The 21186-nt window shown below is 38.7% G+C and overlaps 2 protein-coding genes across 5 annotated transcripts in view; both read left to right on the top strand.

Annotated features, from left to right (window-relative positions):
• LOC133635983 (lamin-A-like) overlaps nt 1–16150 on the top strand; it is a 45064-nt gene extending 28914 nt beyond the window's left edge. The window contains exons 1-12 of one of the 3 annotated variants that reach the window (XM_062029530.1): nt 874–998; nt 3545–3701; nt 3790–3915; nt 3980–4150; nt 8788–8913; nt 11043–11263; nt 11323–11587; nt 11899–12006; nt 12090–12209; nt 12292–12348; nt 15259–15459; nt 15542–16138. In XM_062029530.1, the coding sequence (XP_061885514.1) occupies nt 943–998; nt 3545–3701; nt 3790–3915; nt 3980–4150; nt 8788–8913; nt 11043–11263; nt 11323–11587; nt 11899–12006; nt 12090–12209; nt 12292–12348; nt 15259–15459; nt 15542–15574 (1641 nt within the window). In that variant the 5' untranslated portion in view covers nt 874–942 and the 3' untranslated portion in view covers nt 15575–16138. Of the gene's footprint in view, nt 1–873; nt 999–3544; nt 3702–3789; nt 3916–3979; nt 4151–8787; nt 8914–11042; nt 11264–11322; nt 11588–11898; nt 12007–12089; nt 12210–12291; nt 12349–15258; nt 15460–15541 lie in introns of those variants that run through there. The other 2 variants (XM_062029529.1, XM_062029528.1) reach the window with 2 other exon arrangements.
• Nucleotides 16151–18033: 1883 nt separating this feature from the next.
• naxe (NAD(P)HX epimerase) overlaps nt 18034–21186 on the top strand; it is a 16358-nt gene continuing 13205 nt past the window's right edge. Inside the window, exon 1 of one of the 2 annotated variants that reach the window (XM_062029525.1) lies at nt 18034–18125. The gene's annotated coding sequence lies outside the window, so the exon portion shown is untranslated. Of the gene's footprint in view, nt 18197–21186 lie in introns of both variants that reach the window. The other variant, XM_062029524.1, reaches the window with a different exon arrangement.

Here is a 21186-nt window from a genome sequence, read left to right as displayed (position 1 = left end):
GTAACACCCCAAAAAGTTTTTCAACTTGTTTAAATCAATTAATGGATTAATCATGATTATTCTCAGGTTATTACTAGCTTGCATAATTTAGTTTAATGTAAAAAATACCCCAATATTTGTACAAAAATGCAATTTTAATGTCAGAATCTCATCCGGGAATACCGTATATTACCAAATAGTAGCCCGGGGGTTTATTTCACAAAATCGATTTTGGACACAGGCGTTTAAAAGAAGCAGGCGGTTTTTTGCACAAGGCTTTTATTTATTTTTGCACAAGGGGCGCACACAACACACAATGGTTACAATGGTTACAGTCCAGTATTTTTGTTTCGTACAAAAAACTTTAAAATGTAAAAGCTATTGTAAACATACAAACAAAAAAAACAAGAGATCAACATGAGGTAGGCTATCAAAAGACAAGAGATCAACAAGGCCTCAACATGGCAGTAGTGCAACAATTGTCAAATAGAATACCAATACTAAAAATAAATACACTTTTTAAATAAAGCAGCCTACCGGGAAAAATACAATTATGGTACCAAGTACTCAAGTATAAAACCCACCATCAAAACAGAACAATAAGACTGTCACTTAAATAAAATAAAGGCTACAGTACTCCAAGTTTTAAATAAAGCAGCATACAGGAAAAATAAAATTATTGTTGGAGCCAAATTTCCTTATTTGTTTATATTGTTTTTACTTTATTTTCTCTAATTGATTGTTGGGTTCAGCATGTTTAATTTCCTTTTTTGGCAGATTGCTCCACTCACTTCCTGTTAAGAACCAGGAAGTATTGACGGGTGAGGGGACTGTTGCTATGGTGCGGTTACCATGGTAGCCTCCATAAATTAGGTTCAGGTGTGAGCACGGGCAGGGCGATTGGAGGACAAACAGTTTTCGACCGTGTCCGTGTCGAGCCACGTGTTCGTGTCGTGACGTATCATGTGGTATCGTGTTGTATCGTGCCGTGACAATGCTGTGATAATGTGCCATTCAAGGTCAGCATACTTTGTTATTTCACCTACATTTGATTTAATTTAGATAGCTGGAATAAACGAATTGTCATATCCAAACACAGTTCTACAGTACTGGACATTCTATCATTTACACGCGTCAAACTGGTCAACACAGTCGCCCTCGGTACCAGTCCTAAGGTAAGGGCTGTACAATTATGGTACCAAGTACTCTATAAAACCATCAAAACAATAATACTGCAGCAAACGCAACCCCAGTAGCATTTTAATCTAAATTATGCAAATAACAGCCCACGTTTATTTGGTAATATACGGCAGTGGTACCCAACCACCGATTGGTACCGGGCCGCACAAGAAATAAATAAAAATAATAATTTATTTTTTTTTATTTTTATTAAATCAACATAAAAAACACAATATATACATTATACATCAATATAGATCAATACAGTCTGCAGGGATACAGTCCGTAAGCACACATGATTGTATTTCTTTATGAAAAAAAAAAACAAGAACACACTTTTAGGACATTAAATGGCAGTAGTGTCTAGACAGCCGGTTGTTGCCGTTGCCAGGAAGTAGTCTTTGCCACTAAGCTGAAAGCGTCAGTCTTGTATTTTGTTGAGCTCGGCAAAGTGTTTATACGTAATTGTTAAACACTCGCTGTTTGAATGTATCGTGCATTTTAGTTGTATTTTTGATTACCAAACGTGGTGGTGTTGACATCTTCCTGTTGATAAAATCGCAAATTTTATCAACAGGAAGATGATGGGGCGGCATAGCTCGGTTGGTAGAGTGGCCGTGCCAGCAACTTGAGGGTTGCAGGTTCGATTACCGCTTCCGCCATCCTAGTCACTTCCGTTGTGTCCTTGGGCAAGACACTTTACCCACCTGCTCCCAGTGCCACCCACACTGGTTTAAATGTAACTTAGATATTGGGTTTCACTATGTAAAGCGCTTTGAGTCACTAGAGAAAAGCGCTATATAAATATAATTCACACAATTCACAAATGGCGATCAGTAGCATGTATATGGCTTAATCCATTCCTTAATTTAATTCCACATAGTGATATACTGAAGGTCTTAAGTGTTGTACGTGCGTACAAATGTTTTAAATTACATTTTTCTCTAAGATTATATTTCTCCTAAGGTGTTTGATAAATATGTTAAGTGTATATACAGTACAGGCCAAAAGTTTGGACACACCTTCTCCTCATTCAATGTGTTTTCTTTATTTTCATGACTATTTACATTGTAGATTGTCACATCAAAACTATGAATGAACACATGTGGAGTTATGTACTTAACAAAAAAAAAAGTCAAATAACTGAAAACATGTTTTATATTCTAGTTTCTTCAAAATAGCCGCCCTATGCTCTGATTACTGCTTTGCACACTCTTGGCATTCTCTCCATGAGCTTCAAGAGGTAGTCACCTGAAATGGTTTTCACTTCACAGGTGTCATAGTTTTGATACCTTCAGTGACAATCTACAGTGTAAATTGTCATGAAAATAAAGAAAACGCATTGAATGAGAAGGTGTTAGAGATGTCCGATAATATCGGAAGTCCAAAATTATCGGCCGATAAATGCTTTAAAATGTAATATCGGAAATGATCTGTATCGGTTTCAAAAAGTAAAATTGATGACTTTTTAAAACACAGCTGTGTACACGGACTTAGGGAGAAGTACAGAGTGCCAATAAACCTTAAAGGCACTGCCTTTGCGTGCCGGCCCAGTCACATAATATCTACGGCTTTTCACACACACAAGTGAATGCAAGGCTTACTTGGTCAACAGCCATACAGGTCACACTGAGGGTGTCCGTATAAACAACTTTAACACTGTTACAAATATGCGCCACACTGTGAACCCACACCAAACAAGAATGACAAACACATTTCGGGAGAACATCCGCACCGTAACACAACATAAACACAACAGAACAAATACCCAGAACCCCTTGCAGCACTAACTCTTCCGGGACGCGACAACATACACTCGCCGCTACCCCCCCAAAACCCCACCCCCCCAACCCCGCCCACCTCAACCTCCTCATGCTCTCTCAGGGAGAGCATGTCCCAAATTCCGAGCTGCTGCTTTGAGGCATGTTAAAAAAAATAATGCACTTTGTGACTTCAATAATAAATATGGCATTTTTTTCCATAACTTGAGTTGATTTATTTTGGAAAACCTTGTTACATTGTTTAATGCATCCAGCGGGGCATCACAACAAAATTAGGCATAATAATGTGTTAATTCCACGACTGTATATATCGGTATCGGTTGATATCGGAATCGGTAATTAAGAGTTGGACAATATCGGAATATTGGCTATCGGCAAAAAAGCCATTATCGGACATATCTAGAAGGTGTGTCCAAACTTTTGGCCTGTACTGTATATTACCGTCTGTTTTGAGACCGAAACACGATCAAATATAAGAAAAAGAAAATATATTTTATGGGTGAATAATCGAAATGAATCCACCTAAACACTGTGATCAATCTGATTTTTAAAAAGTAATTGTTTCCACTCATTGTTTTTTTTCTGTTTCCATTTGTCATTTGCAGGAACACTAAAAAGGAATCGGACCTGGCGGCAGCCTTGCTGAGGCTCAAAGACTTGGAGGCCTTGCTGAACTCGAAGGACGCCTCCTTGACGACAGCGCTCGGAGAGAAGCGGAGCCTCGAAGCGGAAAACCGGGAACTGAAGACGCAGGTTGCCAAGGTACATTTCAACCCCAACTTTACAAATGTCAACGGAATTACATCTGAGTGTAAGAGATCCCTTTTACAATATCTGCCCTCGCTCTTAGCTCGACACCAGCCTGGGTGAAGCCAGGAAGCAGCTGCAAGATGAGATGCTGAGGAGGGTGGATGGAGAAAATCGTATCCAGACCCTCAAGGAGCAGCTGGACTTCCAAAAGAACCTCCATTCTGAGGTCGGACTCCCCTGTCTTTTCTGTTTAGGGGTGACGTGCTCGTAACGCGACACTTCCCACACAGGAGCTGCGTGAGACCAAGCGGCGCCATGAGTCTCGTATGGTGGAGTTGGACAACGGCCACCAGCAAGACTTTGAAAGCAAACTGGCGGAGGCCTTGACGGACATGCGGGGCCAGCATGACTTACAAATTCAACTCTATAAGGATGAGCTGGAGAAGACCTACAACTCCAAGGTAAACATTCCGAATGTACATGTAAAAGGTCTCTTTGCCGTGAGGGTTCTCCTGAGCCCGAAAGGTCTTCCGTGAGCCCGGTAGACAGTTTGAATACAATCTTTTTATTACAACAGACTGGAATTGCTTTTCAGCTGTCTCTTTTAGGCCTCTCGCTCTCGCTCTCTCTCCAGCTCCCAACTCCAACAACGTGTCTCATTCCGGCTGCTGCTAATAAAGGCGACAGGTGATTAGATAACAAGGCCCACCTGGGCCATCTATTCACCTGTCGCTGTCTTCGAGGCTGGTCCTGGCACACCCCGCTCCACGGCAGGCCCGCAGGCCACGCCCCTCTTCACAGTACACAATTAGGGAAGGGTATCGAATTTGATACTTTTATAGGTACCACTGTGTACTAGGGTTGTACGGTATAGAATAGAATGGACTTTATTGTCATTATGTTTGCATATAACAAGATTAAGGACTCCAATTTAAGGTGCGGTAGTGGGAACAAATATGGGATAAAAATAAATTACACAAGAGTTAATAAAGAAAAAACTAAGAATTGAAATAAACAGACTACTATCCAATAAAAATAACAAACAATCCTGTACAATATACAAAACACTATACAAAATACTGTACAATCTACAGTGTAAGACAAGATTACCGGAATAATAAATAACAATCGGTGTCAGATGTATTGCACTCGAAGTGTATACCGGTATTAGTATAGTATCGCGATACTAATTAATCATTTTCGGTACGATACCATCTTTGAAACGTACCGGTCCCTCACCCCTCCCTGCGCCCACGTCGAAGTCACGTTGTGACATTCCTGGTTTTACGAGCAGATGAGCATGTTCGGCAGCGCACAATCACGGAGTACTTACAAGCAGACAGTGTGTAGACAGAAAAGGGAGAACAGATGCATTTTGTCGACGTCCCTGGACTAGAGATGCGCGGTTTGCGGACACAACCGCGGAGTCCGCGGATAATCCGCGGGTCGGGCGGATGCATGATGAAAAAAATAGATTTGAAATAGATTCGGGCGGGTGGCGGTTGAACCAATTCAGAAAAAAAAAATACATAGTTAAATGATGTTACCCACATACGAAAAACGAGCAACACTCTTTGAAACAGGAAATTATTCATCAGGCACTGCTGCAGCTGTCACGCCAAATTTATTCCCCCCTACAAAAGCCTCCCCCCCACCCCCATTTACTTCCGGGGCTGCGTCCAATAAAGTCACAAAGTTGCCGGGGGTCCTTAACCCGCACGCGACTGTCCTGTTTCGCGCCTGTACAAAAAAAAACAATAATCGATTTCTTCAGATTCCAGCAGCTGTCAAAGACGAAGTATCCTTCCAGCGACGGGCAGTCAAAGCCGAAGTGCTATCGATCGCTGTCAATGACGTAAGAGGAAACATGACCACAGAAGTAAATGGGGGGGGGGGGTTTGTAGGGGGAAGAAATTTGGCGTGACACAGCACACCACAACACAACAGAAGAAGAAGAAAAAAAATAAAAAGATTGCAACGCCGGCTGCAAACATGGTACGCGACAAACTAAAAAAGGGAATACTAAAGACCAGGGAAAAAAAATAACAATAATAGTCAACACTTTCTTAATGGAAATGACAATAATATTATAATAATGATAAATAATATTATCACGCATTAATATCTCTTAGCCTGCGTGGCATGCATTGAATATCTCTGCTGCATTGGATCAGTCTCCTTTCTTTAACAGAAATGCCTTGCATCGTCTATATTAGATACTGTATATAACAACGGGTGGGTGGCGGGCGGTTGTGGTTTTGATAAAATGTTAGTTCGGGTGGATGACGACTTTTGTGATGCGGTTGCGGATGAAATAATTGCCTATCCGCGCATCTCTACCCTGGACACATGAGGACTTTGAATATGACCAATGTATGATCCTGTAACTACTTGGTATCGGATTGATACCTAAATATGTGGTATCATCCAAAACTAATGTAAAGTATCAAACAACAAAATAACAAGTAAAAGCGCTTTGAGTACTTTGAAGGTAGAAAAGCGCTATACAAGTATAACCCATTTATTATCATTATTATTACATTTTAACAGAAGTGTAGCTAGAACATGTTAAAAGAGAAAGTAATCAGATATTAACAGTAAATGAACAAGTAGATTAATAATTAATTTTCTACCACATGTCCTTAATAATGTTGACAAAATAATAGGTGTATAAATGACACAACATGTTACTGCATACGTCAGCAGACTAATTAGGAGCCTTTGTTTGTTTACTTACTAATAAAAGACAAGTTGTCTAGTATGTTCACTATTTTATTTAAGGAATTAACTGCAATAATAAACATGTTTAATGTACCCTTAGATTTTTTGTTAAAATAAAGCCAATAATGCCATTTTTGTGGGCCCCTTTATTTAGAAAAGTACAGAAATAATTTTAGTACCGGTACCAAAATATTTGTATCGTTACAACACTACTGTGTACTGATTCACGAAAAATCAAACAGTGCCATATTTCAATGTCTTTGTTGCACATGATGTTACGTCTGTCTCAAGCACTTGGCTGGGAAACAAGCAGTCACGCAGCCAGACTGCCTCTTGGTAACGTGCCAACAAAGCGAGAAGAAGGCACTGGAAAGTAGAGCGAGGCTCCACTTCTTAAAATGCGCTAGCTCAATGCTAATTTACATTGGATTTGTCATATACATGCTAAATATTAGCATTTCAACACCTTCAAATTCGGTAGGCAAAACGACAACTGAGATGCACGTTACAATTAAACCTGGTGTAATAAATCCAATATTTACAGCACGGGTGCCCACACTTTTTCTGCAGGCGAGCTACCTTTCAATTGACCAAGTCGAAGGGATCTACCTCATTCATATAGCCATCCATCCATTTTCTACCGCTTGTCCCTTTTTGCGGTCGCGGGGGGATCCTATCCCAGCTGCATTCGGGGGAAAGTGACGTCTTGGTGAAGATTGATGATCGCTAATTTTTAGGTCTATTTTTTTAATGCCTGGCTGGCGATTGACCGACACACCCTACATCATCGACGTAATGGGCACCCCTGACTTACAGTATAAGCACTTTGTAGGGCTCAACCAGAGACAAGACTGGCACATTCAACTTAGTGGCAAAGACTACTTCCGGAATCGGCAGCACAGTGAATTTTATACACTACTGGAATGGCGACTGCATGCAAAGTCTACTATATAATAGTATAAGAAAACAAGATAACAAGCGGACAGCACAGCTCAGTTGACACATTTGAACACACCGAAAATTGGCACCATTGATAACCACTGGGAATTGATACCTGTAATGACTCAGATGTGAGAGGTACCCAATAATGATTTTAAAACCTTGCTGTTTGTTTTTAAAGCTTTACATGGACTGGCACCTCAGTATATCTCGGACCTCATCCAAATTTACACTCCTAATCGCGCTCTGAGGTCCGAGAGCCAGCTCCAGCTCGTGGTGCCCAAGACCAGACTTAAATCTAGGGGAGACAGGGCCTTCTCTGTGGTCGGCCCTAAGCTCTGGAACACTCTGCCCCTCCATGTTCAAACTGCTCCCACAGTGGAGTGTTTTAAGTCTCGTCTTAAGTCTTTGGCTTTTAACACTACGTGAGTTGTGTGGTCCTCTGTCCTCTGTTGTCCTCTGTGTTTTTTTATAAATTTAGATTTCTATTTACTAGAGATGTCCGATAATATCGGCCTGCCGATATTATCGGCCTGCCGATATTATCGGCCTGCCGATATTATCGGCCGATATATGCGTTAAAATGTAATATCGGAAATTATCTGTATCGTTTTTTTTATTATCGGTATCATTTTTATTTTTTTATTTTTATTAAATCAACATAAAAAAAACAAGATACACTTACAATTAGTGCACCAACCCAAAAAAACCTCCCTCCCCCATTTTACACTCATTCACACAAAAGGGTTGTTTCTTTCTGTTATTAATATTCTGGTTCCTACATTATATATCAATATATATCAATACAGTCTGCAAGGGATACAGTCCGTAAGCACACATGATTGTGCGTGCTGCTGGTCCACTAATAGTACTAACCTTTAACAGTTAATTTTACTAATTTTCATTCATTACTAGTTTCTATGTAACTGTTTTTATATTGTTGTACTTTCTTTTTTATTCAAGAAAATGTTTTTAATTTATTTATCTTATTTTACAAAAATTTTTAAAAAGTACCTTATCTTCACCATACCTGGTTGTCCAAATTAGGCATAATAATGTGTTAATTCCACGACTGTATATATCGGTTGATATCGGTATCGGTTGATATCGGTATCGGTAATTAAAGAGTTGGACAATATCGGAATATCGGATATCGGCAAAAAGCCATTATCGGACATCCCTACTATTTACTGTTTTAATTGGTTTTACCCTTTAAAATCGTTTTTCACCCATATTTATTTTTATATTGGTTTTATATTTATTTATTTTTTGTTTTTATTCAGTCATTGGTGGAGCTAAGGATAATATTTGAATATCGTTTTTAATATTGTTGTGCAGCACTTTGGAAGCATTTTTGTTGTTTAAATGTGTTATATAAATAAAGTGGATTGGATTGGATTAAATAACCTCTGCTGTGTTTCTACCTTCCGTCACGCAGCTGGAAGGCGCACGTCAGTCAGCAGACAGGAGCAGCCACCTGGTAGGTGCGGCGCATGAGGAGCTCCAGGAGACGCGCGTCCGCCTGGAGTCCATGTCGTCTCAGCTCAGCCAGCTGCAGAAACAGGTGACCTGAAACAAGCAGCCGGCGCAGTTTACACTCGGTTTCATTGCACAACAAGACGGGCGATCATAGTAATGAAAAGTAAAACCATGAGGACGTACAATGCAGGCCAAAAGTTTGGAAACACCTTCTCAGTCAATGTGTTTTCTTTATTTTCATGACTATTTATGTCAGGTTCAAACACTGATGACATCTATTAAACAAGACAAGAGGCAAAGAATTAAACACAGACAGAATTCAATTTGGACTAAATATTGAGGAGAGTCGTCTGTACACTGTACCCTTGCACAGTATCTCAGCACGCTCTGCCAAAAGATTGCATGCCTCCTTGTTTTATTTTGGACCCTCCCCGACCACATGGCCACCACTGTTTCCAAAGGACAAAGGTCGCAAAAAGTTCACAGAAAAGGTCGTAAACAATTCACAGAAAAGGTCAGTTCAAAAAGAGTTCGTAAAATAGTTCAAAAAGAGGTCCATAAAATAGTTCAAAAAGAGTTTGTAAAATACTTCAAAAAGAGGTCGTCTGGAAATTGGGCAGATCCTTGGTTCTCTCCTCTTTGAAGTCCTTGGGTGAGAACAATATCTTTCTGTTGATTACCATACATTAGAAAAAACAGGAACACCTTCATCTTGCTTCCCCCCCCCACACACACAGTGGAGTTTTACGGGCCTTACTCTTGGTAGGTTTCAAAGACAGCTTTTGTCTTCTTGTCAGGAACTCAATGTAATACAAAGTTTTTGTGGTCATTTAGAAACAATTATTCTAACATTTCAGCTTCAAGTACACCTGTGAAGTGAAAACCATTTCAGGTGACTACCTCTTGAAGCTCATCGAGAGAATGCCAAGAGTGTGCAAAGCAGCAATCAGAGCAAAGGGTGGCTATTTTGAAGAAACTAGAATATAAAACATGTTTTCAGTTATTTCACCTTTTTGTTGTTAAGCACATAACTCCACATGTGTTCATTCATAGTTTTGATGTGACAATCTACAATGTAAATAGTCATGAAATTAAAGAAAACGCTTTGAATTAGGTGTGTCCAAACTTTTGGCCTGTACTGTATATAAGGATAAGTATTAGGGCTGTGAATCTTTGGGTGTCCCACGAGTCGATTCAATATCGATTCTTGGGGTCACGATTCGAGTCAAAATCGATTTTTTTTCAATTCAACCCGAATCTCAAATCAAAAACGATTTTTTTCCCAATTCAAAAGCATTCTCTATTCATTCAATACATAGATTTCAGCAGGATCTACCCCAGTCTGCTGACATGCAAGCAGAGTAGTAGATTTTTGCAAAAAGCTTTTATAATTGTAAAGGACAATGTTTTATCAACTGATTGCAGTAATGTCAATTTGTTTGAACTATTGAATGAACCAAAAATATGACTTATTTTATCTTTGTGAAAATATTGGACACAGTGTGTTGTCAAGCTTATGAGATGCGATGCAAGTGTAAGCCACTGTGACACTATTGTTCATTTTTAATTTTTTTATAAATGTCTAATGATAATGTCAATGAGGGATTTTTAATCACTGCTATGTTGAAATTGTAACTAATATTGATACTGTTGTTGATAATATTCATTTTTGTTTCACTACTTTTGGTTTGTTCTGTGTCGTGTTTGTGTCTCCTCTCAATTGCTCTGTTTATTGCAGTTCTGAGTGTTGCTGGCTCGGGTTTGGTTTTGGAATTGGATTGCATTGTTATGGTATTGCTGTGTATTTTTTTGTTGAATTGATTAATTTAAAAAAAATATATATATATATTTTTTAAATAAAAAAATAAATTTTTTAAAAATGAGAATCGATTTTGAATCGCACAACGTGAGAATCGCAATTCGAATTGGAATCGATTTTTTCCCACACCCCTAATAAGTATGCAGTTGATGTATTTCTTGAATGTCAAAATGAAAAGAACAAATATTTAGTAAGAAAATATTCTTTATTAAAAGCATATTGTTACCATTTTGCGGGCCATATAAAATGATGTGGCGGGCCAGAGCTGGCCCCCGGGCCTTGAGTTTGACACCTGTTGGGTTAAAGAATCAGCCCCATTGCTATTAAAGATATGATATGATACTGTTTCCATTGACATGGCAAGAACCTCATCTATGTTGGTTGTTTGTCTTTAGCTTGCAGCCCGTGAAGCAAAGGTGAGAGACCTGGAGGAAGCCCTGTCTCGAGAGCGGGACACCATGCGGCGCCTTCTTGGAGAGAAAGACCGAGAAATGGCGGAGATGAGGCAGCGGATGCAGCAGCAGCTGGACGAGTACCAGGAGCTCCTGGATGTCAAGCTGGCATTAGACATGGAGATTTGTGCCTACAGGAAGCTCCTGGAGGGCGAGGAGCAGAGGTTGGTGCGCTGCAGTACCCGACACCCCCTCTGTGGCGTCATCACCTGTCTCTCTGCAGGCTGCGCCTCTCCCCGAGTCCGCCCCCGACGATGACGGCGGTGAGTCGCACCTCGAATCTGTCGACTCATTCGCGATCTGGCCACTGCGGCTCTGCCGTCAAGAGACGGCGCCCCAACGACACGGACAGCGAGGCCTCCAGCTTTGCCGGCGGCGCCGTGGCTCGCACCCGCATTACCCAACAGGCCTCTGCCAGCGGACGGGTCACTGTGGATGAAGTGGACCTGGATGGGAAATACGTCCGACTCAGCAATAAAGCAGATGAGGTTTGTGTTGAGTGATCATGTAATAACATGAACATGTGTCACTCTTTAGGTTTTTATCATCTTTAACACATACTCCATTTTTGTTTGAAATGATTCGTACCTCATATCCATCTCATCCTTACCTCACCCCATCTTCATCTGGTGCTAATCTTCTGTGTCATCTTCATGTCTGATCTCCAACACATACATGCATCATCAGCTCATCACCTTGTCATCCTCATATCATCCTCCCTATGTTGTCTTGCTCCTGATCTGGGACTCCATTAAGGCTCACCACTGGGGTTTTTCTTGTTCCCATGATGCTCCTGTAGGATCAAAATCTAGGGAACTGGCAAGTGAAACGTCAGGTAGGATCCGGTTCTGCAATTGCATTCAAGTTCCCTGCAAAGTTCGTCCTGAAGGCCGGCCAGAGAGTCACGGTAAACGTCTCCTTCCTCCGGCAAAGTCCCCCAATCAGAACACGGTTCAAGATGTCCCATGTGACTTTTTTCACGGCGACCAGATCTGGGCTGCTGGTGCTGGTGGAAACCACAATCCTCCTTCCGATCTGGTGTGGAAGACACAACCCAACTGGGGAACCGGAGACCAGTTCCAGACCACCTTGATCAGTGCTAATGGGGAGGTACTTTATTTAGTCCCAAAGTACACATTTGAGAAAATACTGCAGTCCAGAATGTCTTTTGAGATACTTTTTTTGGTTGCAGGAAATGGCAATGAGGAAGGTCACTCGCACACAGCTTGAAGAAGATGACGACGACCTGGTAACTTTACACAGTGGTACCTCAGTTTCTAGAGAGGGGACGGGGGGGTTACCCACATATGCGGTCCTCTCCAAGGTTTCTCATAGTCATTCACATTGACGTCCCACTGGGGTGAGTTTTCCTTGCCCGTATGTGGGCTCTGTACCGAGGATGTCGTTGTGGCTTGTACAGCCCTTTGAGACACTTGTGATTTAGGGCTATATAAATAAACATTGATTGATTGATTGATATAAGCGTTCCTTTCCTCATCCCGGACAAGCCCCCATTTAATGTTATGACCTGATGGTCAAACATATTTAGGAGACAAAAGTCAACTCAACAGATTTAAATTTCAATATTAACTGAGTTGTTTGTTTAGTGTAATTAGGTATTGTGTATTCAGTTTCTACAAACCCCAAAACCAGTGAAGTTGTCACGTTGTGTAAATGGTAAATAAAAACAGAAACAAACAAACAACAATGATTTGCAAATCCTTTTCAACTTATATTCAATTGAATAGACTGCAAAGACAAGATATTTAACATTCGAACTGGAAAACTTTGTTATTTTTTGCCAATATTAGCTCATTTGGAATTTAATGCCTGCAACATGTTTCAAAAAGCTGGCACAAGTGGCAAAAAAGACTGAGAAAGTTGAGGAATGCTCATCAAACACTTATTTGGAACATCCCACAGATGGACAGGCTAATTGGGAACAGGTGGGTGCCATAATTGGGTATAAAAGCAGCTTCCATTAAATGCTCAGTCATTCACAAACAAGGATGGGGCGAGGGTCACCACTTTGTCAACAAATGCATAAGCAAATTGTCCAAAAGTTTAAGAACAACATTTCTCAACCAGCTATTGCAAGGAATTTAGGGATTTCACCATCTACGCTCCGTAATATCATCAAAAGGTTCAGAGAAGCTGGAGAAGTCACTGCACGTAAGCGATTATATTACGGACCTTCGATCCATCAGGCGGTACTGCATCAAAAGCCACACTTATGTGTAAAGGATATCACCACATGGGCTCAGGAACACTTCAGAAAACCACTGTCAGTAACTACAGTTGGTCGCTACATCTGCAAGTGCAAGTTAAAACTGTACTATGCAAAGCGAAAGACATTTATCAACAACACCCAGAAACGCTACCGGCTTCGCTGGGCCCAAGCTCATTTAAGATGGACTGATGCAAAGTGGAAAAGTGTTCTGTGGTTTGACGAGTCCCCATTTCAAATTATTTTTGGAAACTGTGGACGCCGTGAGGAAAAAGGAAAAGAACCATCCGGATTGTTATAGGTGCAAAGTGTAAAAGCCAGCATGTGTGATGGTATGGGGGTGTATTAGTGCCCAAAGCATGAGTAACTTACACATCTGTGAAGGCACCATTAATGCTGAAAGGTACATACAGGTTTTGGGGGAACATATGTTGCCATCCAAGCAACGTTATCATGGACGCCCCTGATTATTTCAGCAAGACAATGCCAAGCCACGTGTTACATAGTAAAAGAGTGTGGATACTAGACTGGCCTGCCTGTAGTCCAGACCTGTCTCCCATTGAAAATGTGTGGTGCATTATGAAGCCTAAAATACCACAACAGAGACCCCGGACTGTTGAACAGTTTAAGCTGTACATCAAGCAAGAATGGGAAAGAATTCCACCTGAAAAGCTTCAAAAATGTGTCTCCTCAGTTCCCAAACGTTTACTGAGTGATGTTAAAAGGAAAGGCCATGTAACACAGTGGTAAAAATGCCCCTGTGACAACTTTTTTGTGATGTGTTGCTGCCATTAAATTCTAACTTAATGATTATTTGCCAAAAAAAATGAAGTTTCTCAGTTTGAACATTAAATATCTTGTCTTTGCAGTCTCTTCAATTGAATATAAGTTGAAAAGGATTTGCAAATCATTGTATTCTGTTTTTATTTACAATTTACACAACGTGCCAACTTCACTGGTTTTGGGATTTGTATAAGCGCTCCTTTCCTAATCCCTGGCGAGCCCCCATTTAATGTTACCACCTGACGGTCAAACATATTTAAGGCGAACACAGGAGACAAAAGTCAACTCAACAGGTTTTAATTTCAATATTGACTGTGAGTTGTTTGTTCAGTGTGTTTATTTGCAAAATAAAATGACCCGATGAGCCTGCCCGAAAGGAACAAAAGACAGTTTATTACTAATGTTAAAAATTACTTTGGTTTTTGTATCGTTTGGTCTTTGGAACAAAAACCCACGGCTATCACTGTGTTCACTGCAAAAACTAAAATCTAAGTAAGATGAAATATCTCAAATAAGGGTGATATTTGCTTATTTTCTGTCTAAAAAGATAATTATTCTCACTAAGCAGATTTTATGTTAGTGTTTTACTTGTTTTAAGTGTTTTGGTCCTAAATGATCTCAGTAAGATATTACAGCTTGTTGCTGAGATTTGATGACCTATATTGAGTAAAACATGCTTGAAACTAGAATATCAACTGTTGCAAAGTATAAAACTACTTTTTTAAAGTAATCATTTCTTACTTCAAGCATGAAAAAAAAAAAAATCCTGATGCCGAGTGCATATCATTATGTCAAGATAATGGCACTAGCATTTACTTCATTTAAGAATATTTTTCAACATATTGAGCAAAAAGGTCTCTTTTTTGTTCTAGCAAGAAAAGTGTACTTGTTATTAGTGAGAATATACTTATTTTAAGGTATTTTTGGGTTCATTTGAGGTTAGCTAATTTTACTTGTTTTGGAAAGTCTCGACAAGCCGAATGTTCTGGTTCTATCGGCAGATAATTTTGCTTAGTTCAAATAAAATACCCCTAACTTTTTGAACTCTGACTTTTTGCAGTGTTGTTATTGTCTTTCCTTCAATATTCCGTCAGTCTTCCAGCGGCTCTTTCTTTCCTCAAGGATGATTTAACGTCTGTCCTCCCACAGCAGGTGGCTCACAGCACCTGCGGGGACAGCGAGTACAACCTGCGTAGTCGCACGGTGGTGTGCGGCTCCTGCGGCCTCCCCTCCGACAAGTCCAACAACTGCTCCGTCGTGTCTTCGGCCTCCCGCTCCTTCCGCAGCGGCGGCATCTCCGAGGGTTTGCTGCCCCATTCTTACGTGTTCAGCACCAGCACGCCTCGCAAGGTGAACAGGCAAAATGAATACAAGTGGAGTGAAGAACACGCTATTAAATTTACTTTTTTGTTGTTGTTGTTTTGTTTCTCAGAGTGGAAGAACTGAGAAATGTCCAATCATGTGAGCTTCTGGAGGACCAACACTGTTCATACCAGTTCTTTTATGATTATGGTACTTTGATATAATCCTTCCATATAATCTGAAAAATCTACATACTGCCTTTTTGTGATACATAGAATAGAATAGAATAGGATATACTATTCATATATATACAGGATTTCTGTATATATGAATATAGCTTTTCGCTATTCAGGATATACTAGGCATGCTTTGACTTATTTTTTTATATTTTGTAAAATTCATTTATAGATGGTGTCAGCCACCTGACAATTACATATGAAGTAGTTTAGTCTAAAACTTTGACATCTTAATACTGCTGTTAGGACTTTTTATATGAAATGCTGAAAAGACAATGAATAAAATGATGACTATTCATGATTACGTTTACACTTACTTTCTCAGTAAAATGGCCTCTGTTTCTTGTGCTTTTTTTTTTTTTAAATAAACTTTGCAGAAATTGATCTACAGTAATTTGACTTTTCACTTGTGATCATCGTCTAAAACTTTATTCACAAATTAGGAAATATTACTCTTTTAATTATAAATACAAAACAGAAAATGTACCATGACTGGCAACACTAAATGGTCCCTAGTGTGTGAATGTGAGTGTGAATGTTGTCTGTCTATCTGTGTTGGCCCTGTGATGAGGTGGCGACTTGTCCAGGGTGTACCCCGCCTTCCGCCCGAATGCAGCTGAGATAGGCTCCAGCACCCCCGCGACCCTGAATGGGACAAGCGGTAGAAAATGGATGGATGTACCAAAATTGTATGAATACTATTTGATATTTTGACTTTGATCATTTTGTTTTTCGTGTTTAATTTTATGCCACTTTTAAAAAGCTTTTCATGGAAGTTTTTGTCTATTAAATATACTTTGTTAGTGTAGAGTTTATTCTTCGTAACAAATATTCATTATAAGGGAAAAATATGGAGGGCCAAATAAATAAATAAATCTTTAGACACCGTATTTTTTGGACTATAAGTCGCAGTTTTTTTCGTAGTTTGGCCGGGGGTGCGACTTATACTCAGGAGTGACTTATGTCGACTTACCGTAAAATATCAAATAATATTATTTAGCTCATTCACGTAAGAGACTAGATGTATAAGATTTCATGGGATTTAGCGATTAGGAGTGACAGATTGTTTGGTAAACGTATAGCATGTTCTATATGTTAGTTATTTGAATGACTCTTACCATAATATGTTACGTTAACATACCAGGCACGTTCTCAGTTGCTTATTTATGCCTCATATAACGTACACTTATTCAGCCTGTTCACTATTCTTTCTTTATTTTAAATTGCCTTTCAAATGTCTATTCTTTTATCAAATACATTTCCCTAAAAAATGCGACTTATATATGTTTTTTTCCTTCTTTATTATGCATTTCCGGCCGGTGCGACTTATACTCCGAAAAATACGGTAATTAAAGTTAAAAGTTAAAGTCCCAATGATTGTTACACACACACTGGGTGTGGTGAAATGATCCTCTGCATTTGACCCATTCCCCATGTTCACCGCCTGGCAGGTGAGGGGAGCAGTGAGCAGCAGCGGTGGCCGCGCTCGGGAATCATTTGGTGATTTAACCGCCAGTTCCAATCCTTGATGCTGAGTGCCAAGCAGGGAGGCAATGGGTACCATTTTTTGTAGTCTTTGGTATGACTCTGCTGGGATTTGAACTCACAACCCCCCAGTCTCAGGGCGGACACTAACCAGTGGCCTAGTGGTTAATTACTTGAATGATTAATAATAGATAAATAAACAACATGAATTATAATTAGAATTGAGTATATAAATATGTTATTGAATGTGTCATTAATTAAAATGTATTTAATAATTTAATTGAGTATTGATTTAATTATTTAATTATCTTATGATCTATTTTACGATTTCATTATTGATATAACTATTTCATAATTTAATGATAAGTTAATTAAAGACACATGTAAGATTTTTTCATTTATTTATTTATTTCAGGCAATGACATAAAAAAGTACAAAGTTGACAACACATAATAATATAAATTAATATAGTGCAAAAGGTAATGTATAGTATGTAATGCATGATTGTCCAGTTTTACCTGAATGGCAGTGGGAAGAAGATAATTTATTTAATCCCACCCCCAGTTCTCCATTCAGTGATTATTCACATGAGTTTCACTCTTACTTTGTTCAAGGATTATAATACAGATGTTGTATCATAGTGGCATTACCACAGGTAACAATAAGTATTACAGTGTAACAATCATTTGTATCAACAATGTAGGAATAATGAATACCGGTATACCAACAATGGTAATAGACAAAATGCCGACAATGGTAATAGACAACATAGCAATAAGATGCATTTATTCATTTAATTCCGTCCCATTTCCCACTCCGAAGAAAAAAAGCATTACTGTTGTTTTCATTTTCTTAAGGACAGAAGAAAAATGCTTCCGGTTTCTGAACTTTTATTTTGAAAATTGGAGCCGTGGTGCGTTTTCACTCCTACCCGGATGTAGGTCATTTCTGTGGGCTGTGCTTCTTCAACACTTTCCTGCGTGTTGTTGTTTTGTAAGTTGTATTCCTGCACGGCCTTTAATGCACAACTTGCATGCAAAAGGGGGAAATCTTACTCACATTTGGTGAGTTGAACTCATCTTTACTCATTTCCGGTTGTCTTGGGAAGGTTTAAACGAGGCTAACTGTTAGCAAGTTGCTGACAGCACACGCCCTCCTAAAGTTGTCACTTAAACTTTGTTTTGTGTCCATTAATATTCTTTACGGCATAATTTGTTATATAGTTATTTAAGACAACATTTGGTGAGTTTTACTAATATTTACTCGTTTACGCTTGTCAGCTTTGAATAAAGCTAACTGTTAGCAAATTGCTAAACGCACACGACCTCCTAAATTTGTCACTTTAAACGTTGTTTTGTGTGTAATTGTTTCATTTAAAGCTTGGACACAATTATGCTATGTATTAAACGCTTTTTATGACATTTGGTGAGTTTTACTAATATTCACTCGTTTGCGGTTATTGTCTGAAGGTTTGGACAAAGCTAACTGTTAGCACACGCCCTCCTAAAGTTGTCACCTAAACTTTGTTTTGTGTGTAACAGTTATATAACATTTATATTATTATTAAAGTTAAAGTACCAATGATTGTCACACACACACACACACTAGGTGTGGCGAAATTATTCTCTGCATTTGACCCATAACCCTCGATCACCCCCTGGGAGGTGAAGGGAGCAGTGAGCAGCAGCGGTGGCCGCGCCCGGGAATAATTTTTGGTGATTTAACCCCCAATTCCAACCCTTGATGCTGAGTGCCAAGCAGGGAGGTAATGGCTCCCATTTTTATAGTCTTTGGTATGATTATATGGCTATTTAGGACAACAATGTGCTTGAATAATACGTAATTTATTAAAATATACAGTACAGGCCAAAAGTTTGGACGCACCTTCTCATTTCAATGCGTATTCTTTATTTTCATGACTATTTACATTGTAGATTGTCACATAAAAACTATGAATGAACACATGTGGAGTTATGTACTTAACAAAAAAAAAGGTGAAATAACTGAAAACATGTTTTATACTCTAATTTCTTCAAAATAGCCACCCTATGCTCTGATGACTGCTTTGCACACTCTTGGCATTCTCTCCATGAGCTTCAAGCACACCTGTGAAGTGAAAACCATTTCAGGTGACTACCTCTTGAAGCTCGTGGAGAGAATGCCAAGAGTGTGCAAAGCAGTAATCGGAGCAAAGGGTGGCTATTTTGAAGAAACTAGAATATAAAACATGTTTTCAGTTATTTCACCTTTTTTTTTGTAAAGTACATAACCCCAAATGTGTTCATTCATAGTTTTGATGCCTTCAGTGACAATCTACCACCCACAGGTGTCAAACTCAAGGCCCGAGGGCCAGATTTGGCCCGCCACATCATTTTATATGGCCCGTGAAATGGTAACAATGTGCTTTTAATAAATAATATTTTCTTACTAAATATTTGTTCTTTTCATTTTGATATTCAAAAAATACATGAACTGCATGCTTATCTTTATATACATATCTTTTAAAGTGTAATATTATCTAATAATGCAACAAAATGTTATCATATTTTTTTAATAAAAATAAGTACTTGAATATCAGCTTGAGTTTTTTCAAAACAAAGTTATCACATTTTGCTGTGTAAAAATGACAAAAGACTTTAAGGTAAAAAAAACAAAAAAAAACTTTGGTATTGTTTGTGTTTACAGTAATACACTATAAAATCAACAACTGTAGATTTTACTGTAAAAAAAAGTGTTACTGTTTTTGCAGTGTCTGTTTTTCGAGAGAATGCCAAGAGTGTGCAAAGCAGTAATCAGACCAAAGGGTGGCTATTTTGAAGAAACTAGAATATAAAACATGTTTTCAGTTATTTCACCCTTTTTTTGTTAAGTACATAACTCCACATGTGTTCATTCATAGTTTTGATGCCTTCGGTGACAATCTACAATGTAAATAGTCAATAAAATAAAGTAAACACATTAAATGATAAGGTGTGTCCAAACTTTTGGCCTGTACTGTATTCTGAAACATATTAAAACATATATGTAAAAAATAAAATATAAATGATACATTAATAAAAACATACCGTTGAGAGATTCAGTGATAACAGCAATAAATAAAATAGAAAATATAATAACACATTTAAAAAAGTTTAACATGATCAGTAAAAAGCCTGAAGCATTTTTTTTTTTTTTTTAGATAACTTAATTTTATAAACAAATTATACTATTTATAGTCGCGGCGGAGACAGGGAGCGGCACAAAGTGTTTTTTCTTCCTAGGGCAGGAGGTGGGGTAACAGAAAATAATTGAGAAGTACTGGGCTGCAGGAAGGCTTTGAGGGCAAATGATTTAAAAGGGAGCCAGTAGAAGTATTTGCTTTTGTTTAGTTATTGTGCACTCAGCACTTTAAGTACCAGTAGTTATCATATATATCTGATTTATGACACAGAAAGACTTCCACATTTTACGAGTAAATAGATATGATCAAAATAGTGTCAATCTCGCAGAGATTCTTGAGCCATTTTGAGAGATAATGAGGAAGCTGGTCACGCGATCGCGTGTCGTAGAGGTAGGGTAATCAGAGCAAAGGGTGGCTATTTTGAAGAAACTAGAATATAAAACATGTTTTCATTTATTTCACCTTTTTTTTGTTAAGTACATAAGTCCACATGTGTTCGTTCATAGTTTTGATGTGACAATCTACAATGTAAATAGTCATGAAAATAAAGAAAACGCATTGAATGAGGAGAAGGTGTGTGCAAACTTTTAGCCTGTAGTGCAGGGGTGTCAAACTCAAATACAGAGTGGGCCAAAATGTAAAACTGAACAAAGCCGCGGGCCAAGGTTGAACAAATGAACCTTTTAATAGGGACCCAAACAAGTTTTGCATTGAATATTGAACAAGCAAGGCTTATATAACTTTATAGTGACATGCAAAATCGAGTTTCAAATAATAATAATAATTAAAAAATATCAATGGCATATCAAATAAAATTTAAATAAAAATTGAATGCCTCTTTTCTATTTGCAGCCTTCTGAGGTAAACATCAAAATTAACTTTTTCCACAGGCTA

This window comes from Entelurus aequoreus, linkage group LG20, assembly GCF_033978785.1.
Source record: "Entelurus aequoreus isolate RoL-2023_Sb linkage group LG20, RoL_Eaeq_v1.1, whole genome shotgun sequence".
Lineage (NCBI taxonomy): Eukaryota > Metazoa > Chordata > Actinopteri > Syngnathiformes > Syngnathidae > Entelurus > Entelurus aequoreus.
This window is presented reverse-complemented; position numbering and strand designations above follow the sequence as displayed.